Source organism: Suillus subalutaceus (genome assembly GCF_016647625.1).
Source record: "Suillus subalutaceus strain FC151 chromosome Unknown DFJ58scaffold_25, whole genome shotgun sequence".
Lineage (NCBI taxonomy): Eukaryota > Fungi > Basidiomycota > Agaricomycetes > Boletales > Suillaceae > Suillus > Suillus subalutaceus.
Genome location: NW_024540274.1, coordinates 303966 through 311119, shown reverse-complemented (window position 1 = coordinate 311119; position 7154 = coordinate 303966). Strand labels below are relative to the sequence as shown.

Below are 7154 nucleotides of genomic sequence, written 5' to 3'. Positions count from 1 at the left end.
GCACTTGTCTGAGGAAATCTTCCTTCCAGTAGCGTGCGTTCCCTTCGTTCATGAAGGAGGTTACGAAAATGATTTTCTGTTTGTCATCGACATAGATCTTCTCGTTGATATCGAGGTAAGACATGCACGACATTAAGAATCCTTCGGATTTACAGTGGCTCAAAAAACTGTCCGCATGTTTTGACATTTTTCACTATCTATGATATTGTGTGAGAATGAACAAATTCCTCAAGGACATACTTATACCACATTGTAGTATGGCTTCAGGGCTTTTATTTGAGCCCTACACCGTGGGAATCGGCGGAGATATGGTGGAGATATAAGGCTTATAAAATGATGACTCATGTGGACAGTTTTTTGAGTGTATATTAAAACTATATAAATCATTATTTATGACACCATAAAAATCATGCCACTATTATATAAATTATAAAGTGGTGTCATTATGTTATTTTATGACTATATCTAACTATATAAACCAGAATATCTCATGTATCATAGTCATAATCACCATGAAAGCCATCTCCTCTGCTCAAAGAGATAATATCCTCTCTCTGTCTTATGCTGGCCTCTCTGCTCGCCAAATTTCCTCTAGAACTGGAATATGCAAGTCCACTGTGGCCAAGTTCATCAAAGAAAGCCACCCAGACAAGGAAAACTCTTGTGGAGGACGTCCATCCAAGCTTACCTCTACTGACAAAAGGGCTATTATCCAACATATCACTACAGGAAAGGCTGATAATGCTGTCCAAGCCACCCATTATATCAATTCCACCATCACTACCCCTGTCTCTTCACAAACTGTGAGGAATGTTCTCAAGGCAGCTCATCTCAAGGCAGTAACAAAGAAGAAAAAGCCTCTTCTCTCCATCAAACATAGGCAGAGAAGACTAGCCTTTGCCTTAGCTCATCAACACTGGACTGTAGAGGACTGGAAGCATGTTATATGGTCAGATGAGACCAAAATCAATAGGATTGGGTCAGATGGGAAGGTGTATGTATGGAAAAAGAAGGGAGATGGCCTAACAGACAGAGAGGTTAATGGGACTGTCAAGTTTGGAGGAGGTTCTTTAATGGTATGGGGCTGTATGGGATGGAATGGTGTGGGAATGCTTGCTGAGGTTGAGGGGAAGATGAATGCTGAGCAGTATGTGGACATTTTAAATGACCACTTGCTGCCTAGCTTGGCAGAATCAGGGATTGATGAAGAAGATATCATTTTCCAACAGGATAATGATCCCAAGCACACATCCAGAAGAGCTAGGGAATGGTTTGAAGAACATAACATCAATGTTCTTGACTGGCCAGCACAGTCTCCTGATGTCAATGTCATTGAACATCTCTGGGGAACACTCAAGAAAAAGCTTCAAGCCTATGAAAACCCCCCTAAAGGAGTATGGGAGCTTTGGGAGAGAGTAGCAGTGGAATGGGGGAAGATCACAGCTGAGGATTGCCAGAAATTAATTGAGAGTATGCCTAGAAGGATAGAGGCAGTAATTAAAGCCAAGGGAGGTCATACAAAATACTAGAATACCTGGTTATTACTGTAAAATACTTGAGTCAAAAAACTGTCCGCATGAGTCACCATTTTGTGAGCCTTGTATCTCCACCATATCTCCACCGATTCCCACGGTGTAGGGCTCAAATGAAAGCCCTGACGCCATACTACAATGTGGTATAAGCATGTTTTTGAGGCATTTGTTTGTTCTCACACAATATTATAGATAGTGAAAAATGCCAAAACATACGGACGGTTTTTTTGAGCCACTGTATCTCTATCTCCATCAAAGACTGGGGGAGATCCGATCTTGATTTCGATAGGTTTCATGGAAGACATCGGGGAATTCAAAGGTGGTAGGGGTGGTACAGCACCTAGGTTCAAAGCGCCAAAAATTGGTGTTAATGACGTCAGCTTGTTTTCAGCTTCTGGGGACCTGGAGTTCTATCTATCGTGATGACCAGGGTTTGTTCAGTTCTGGGTTACAACACGTGATGGCGATGTATTCATAGAAGACTTTAATCTTTTGTTACGAACTAGGATGGGTCTGACGTATGGCTACTCGATAAGAGTAATCGGCCAAGGTCGGTTCAAGGCTTCGGCGTATGCCGAAGCTTCAGTATTCCTAAGACGAGAAGAGGAGAGTGTCCTCGACTCGAATCAAGTTCAATACAACTTAAGATTGGAGGTCTTAAGTGAAGGAAGTTCCAGGTAAAACCTAGTAAGATTAAAGTAAAGAACTACATAGTACAGGACGAGTTTATATAGTGAATGGTAGCAACTTTAGGGCCGGTACGATGAGGTCATAGAAACGAGTCAGAGATAAGACGAGTTCAAAGATAAGAAGAATAGATCATCTAGCGACGGCAAGATGCGATCGTGATGTAATACAATGATGTAAGAGAAAGAAAATGAATAGGGGCGTACTTGACTGTAACAGCAAGCCACTCATCTTGTGATGCCATTATTATCCTGCACAAACTATCTCCGACTAGCATTCAACTCCCTACCAGTTTTAAGAAACTCCAGGCATTGGTGGTCAAATTTCAAGAGGCAATTAAAAAAGAGGCCAGTCCTAGAGGGAACCAACCAGCGCTGACAAAAGCTTTGAGGGAGTTGTGGGGCAATGTCGTCTGTCCGGTGGTCGAGAATCTGGGCAAATTTGCACAACGAGGTTCCCGAATATGGTGGTACCCGACGTCTCTCTTCAATTTCTTGCCATTGCACACTGCTGGCGAATACAGGGTAAATGGAGAGTCCCTTTCACAGAAATATATCTCTTCATACGCCCCATCGCTCACCGCGCTGATGAAGGCTCACAGAAGGCATGACAAGTCGCTGTCAGTGTCCTTCGCTGCCATTGGCCAGAACCACCCAGCCGGTGCTTTATTCACTTTGGATAGTGTGGAGCCTGAGCTGGATTTGGTGCTGAGTCTTTTGCCCCCTCCCCCAACCGTTTCCTCTACCAAGGTAACGAGTATTGATGCCACGAAATCGCGAGCGCTATGCGCACTGCGAGATAATACATGGCTCCATTTCGTGTGCCACGGGACACTGAAATTTGATGAACCCTTTAAGTTGGCCTTTCTTATGCGCAACCACCCGCTTTCACTCCTCGATATCACCCAAATGGATCTCTCCCGGCATCAATTTGCATTTCTTTCTGCCTGTGAAACCGCAGTCGGTGCCTTCAGTATGCCCGACAAAGTGATACACCTAGCTGCTGGCCTGCAATTCACTGGAGTTAAGAGCGTCATTGGGACATTGTGGAAGGTCAATGATAGTACCGTGCAGCGCTTAGTCGAGGCATTCTACAAAAACTTGTGCAGGAATAGTAAAATGAATTCCAAACGAGCTGCCCTGGCGCTGCACCAAGCAGTCCACTCGTTGGCTTGCAACAAGGACATGCCCTTGGACCAGCGCATAGTGTTCATCCATATTGGTGTATGATCAATTTCGTGCATACCCTCAGCTTGTTGATTAACGTGTTAATCTGACGACTTTACATGTAGCCTCCAGCCATGGTTATGTGCAGCCTGTTGCCAAGGTCTTCGATATTTCAAACTTCAAGACTTGCATACCTCTACAACATGTACACCCAATTTCGACTTTTTTCTTTGAATCCTTGTTTGCTGTCCGTTAATTTGGGCCTTGCCCTAATACCGTTCTCATAATAGCACACTGGCGGCCTCCCGCATCCTAATACATTCCTCCTCGTATATGGTCTAATTAACGTGACCATAACGCTGTCATGGTAGGAGGGGGTGTGTGCCAACTTACGCCAGCTCCATGTTCGGAATTGCAATTTCCCACACCTCTTGGTTTGACTAGTCACTAATTATAATACAGGAGACTAACTTGGATCATTACATGTAAATTTGGCGATGCAAAGACACTCTCGATGGTTTTGTGCATGTAGCTAAACGCGTTCCAAGAACTTCAATGAACTTAGATTTTTTCCGGTCGGAATTCCCGCTACCTTTAGGTAGCTGGGTCTTTGTCGATCGGTTTTTTTGTGAACAACAGGGAATTCTGATATTGGAAATTATTTATAAAAACGGCTACTACTTCTATTTATTTAAATAATAGTAAGGGTCCGATCATGCGTCGATGAAGTCCAGCCTATCACGCTGATAGGCCCTTCCATACCCATATTCAAAGCGCTTCTGCACAGCCATGCAACATCCGCCCTGGCTATCTAACGTGCGATTCCCACCGTCCTTATCTCAGAAATCCATTCAAACTCCTACTCAACCTATGATACTTTCAAATTTACTTCATGATGATACTCTTTTTCGCTCGGGATAGCTGAAGGCAAGCCTCTCATAAACAGATCCATGTATATATACGAGAGCGCCAGCAGAACGGCCGTTAAAGTGAGGTATGGAATGTCGATCTAGTCGTACTCTCTCCTATTTCTGCGGAATGGATATCGCAGGCCTAGGGGACCCCGGGGTTGTTTGCAAGTTATTGTGCATGGTGACCAATTGTTTCCCTCGAAGCGCTTGACATATCCCTTGGGAAACCCCGGGAAGGAAGGTATTCCAATCGATGCATGCGTTTTTCGCGTGCATTGACTGGAACACCTTACTGCTCGGTATTGTAAGCCCAATATCAATGTATGCACATGTATATCAAGGATCTGCATCCACACGAATCTGTAGCAAGCAGATTCTCCACGTAGAGTGAGTAATGACAAGTACGAGTCAATATAAGGCATCTTACCTCAGTCGAGCGCGTAGAACGCAAATGTCTGAGGTATGCAGACTAATAATTCGCGGCTATAAGTAAGGTATGTTTTATTGTCTTGGTTTATCAAGTGCCATAAGGGCAACAACAAAAGAAAATCGGCGTTGGCCATGTCAAACAAATGATTCAGTAGTTACAATAAGTGAAACATATCGTAAAAACAAATAATTCAGTAGGCACAATAAGTGAAACATATCGTAAGAATAGACAATAAGGAAACAATAGGCGTATATTGTCCCGTCGAAACACGCTGCGCAGGCTTGCCCAATTCTGAGTTCTAACAATGCTTCGTGTGAAAAATTGACGGTCCTTTGTCACTTAGTCTACTAGCTGCATTCAATGGTTTGACAGTTCTATCAGGCATTGCCATGTACAGGTACGACTATAACCAAGTCCATAATGGAGTTCAGTTACTCTTTGGAAGTGGTGTCTCTGCATACAGCATCTTCATAGATGCTGAAGGATAGCGATCCCCAATCACCTCTACGCCCACACTTCGACTACCCATAAATCTACTTGCAATCAGGGAATCCAAGACCACCGAAACCTGTCCAAGAAGGGTGACAAGCACGGAAATGGTGCGTTTTATCAATGTCATGAAGCTCGCCAATTTCTCCAGGGGTCAAATCTATGATCTTCGCATTGTCTGAGGAAAATAATGAATAACAGTCAAAATTAATGATGGAATAACGCCTCACTCAAGATACGCTCGTTGGTCACGGACTTGGGAAGTACTGTTATACCAATGAGAACCGAACTCTCCAGTAAGAATACTCATGAAGACTACACACCAGTGTGCATGGGCTTGTTTGCATGAAGGGATATCAACACATTGGCGGGTTGTACACCGTACTTTGCTGCGATTTTTGTTACAGTCTCGTTTTTCAACAAGGGGGAATTGTCGGATCCCAATGGAGAATAAGCTGTCAACACGATTCCCTTGTTCTGGCAGTACTCGACGACATCATCTTGAGGACACGAACTACGAATAATGATTCACAATCAGACTACCCAACAAACAAATGCGTTGACTTACGGGTGGAGCTCAATCTGGTTCACGGCCGGTACGACGCGGGCAACTTTCAATAAGCGTTCAAAGTACTCCACGGAGAAATTGGAAACACCTAATGTATTTTTAGTACAAAGATAGCACGTGAGGTTGGGCTACTGACCAATGGCCTTCAGCTTCTCTGGGTGAGCAAGGTGTAAGTCTTCCATAGTTTTCCAGGTGTTCAACCAGTCGTGTCCCATGTCTGGCTTGCCATCTCTTGTCATGGGAGCTGGCCAGTGCATGAGCCCTGCTCAAGAAATGAGTCCACTCTTCAAGATCGGCGAATGGATTGCCACTTACAGAGGTCCAGATAAGGAGTGTCAAGTTTCTTCAGCGATGCCTCAAGGGCCTTTTCCGGATGTCTCTGATCAGGGTTATCAAGCTTCGTGGTCAGGAAGATTTGCTCCCTTGGCACACCAGACGCCTTGATCCCCTGTCCAACTTCTGTTTCATTCTGGTATCCAGCGGCAGTGTCAATGTGCGTGTATCCGTTCTTCAAGGCGAATTCAACAGGCATATTCGACTTGGCCGGGCTTGGACTTCCACTGTGCCTATATTCGCAAGCGTTCAACGTTCAGTACATGAGATGGTCCCCCTTCCGACTATGCTTACCAAGACCGACCTGTGGGCATGATTGCTCCAGTGTTGAGTGTTACCGATGTTGTCGCAGGCATGTTGACACCACTATACAAGAATCAATTGACAGGCTAATGGCCTCGCGCGCCCTAGCTTTATAGTCCTCTTCAGAGCTATATTTACCAAACAGTGACAATCGCGAGAGTCACGCCCTCCACATTATGTCTTCTACGGACCATACGTGCCGAAAAGCGCATGCCTTTGCGAACAATAATACGTGTGCGATGAGTTCATTCCAAAGGGCTTATCACCTTATGGTTCTACTTGCAGCCGGGGAAACCAAGAAAGCTCCAGCCAGACAATATGGGGTACCATCCCTAGAAGTGGCGACTGTCTTGGCTAGACTTGTTTTGCCTAGTGGAGACTACCGAACGATAGATCCCGTCGACCTCGGGAGCAGCAACAATGTCCTCCCTAAGGGGAACGATTATATTGCCTGTATCAAATAGTAAGTCATAGCGAGATAACGAGGCTTCTAAGAATGCAATCGTCCGTGACTGATTCCGGCACAAATATGAAAGGCAGAGTCAGAAATGGGAATGGTTGAATCAGCAGAACTCATTCGATAACGTCGCGCGCGGAGATATACCGGAAGAATGAGAATGAGGAGAATGAGGAGGCTATTGTGAATCGCTTTTCAGATCAACCTGGCCAGCTAGTCAGAGTCCTGAATCGAAAAATGAACCGCACAAGTCAAGCACATCGTATAGTGACGAGCAG

General features: G+C 44.7%; 2 protein-coding genes across 2 annotated transcripts; one reads left to right on the top strand and one right to left on the bottom strand.

Moving 5' to 3' along the window:
- Positions 1 to 2665: 2665 nt before the first annotated feature.
- Positions 2666 to 3448, top strand: DFJ58DRAFT_656768 (CHAT domain-containing protein; the record flags this gene model as incomplete). The annotated part of the gene is made up of 1 exon (XM_041381939.1): positions 2666 to 3448. A coding segment is annotated over one exon (783 nt), but the record flags the coding sequence as incomplete, so codon positions are not given.
- Positions 3449 to 5034: 1586 nt separating this feature from the next.
- Positions 5035 to 6660, bottom strand: DFJ58DRAFT_227487 (NADP-dependent oxidoreductase domain-containing protein). The gene is made up of 7 exons (XM_041379344.1): positions 6411 to 6660; positions 6099 to 6349; positions 5920 to 6045; positions 5784 to 5871; positions 5539 to 5729; positions 5446 to 5481; positions 5035 to 5393 (listed from the first exon to the last, which is right to left on the bottom strand). The coding sequence occupies exons 1-7, from the start codon at positions 6470 to 6472 to the stop codon at positions 5260 to 5262; spliced, it is 888 nt and encodes a 295-aa protein (XP_041246597.1). The 5' UTR covers positions 6473 to 6660; the 3' UTR covers positions 5035 to 5259.
- Positions 6661 to 7154: the final 494 nt, after the last annotated feature.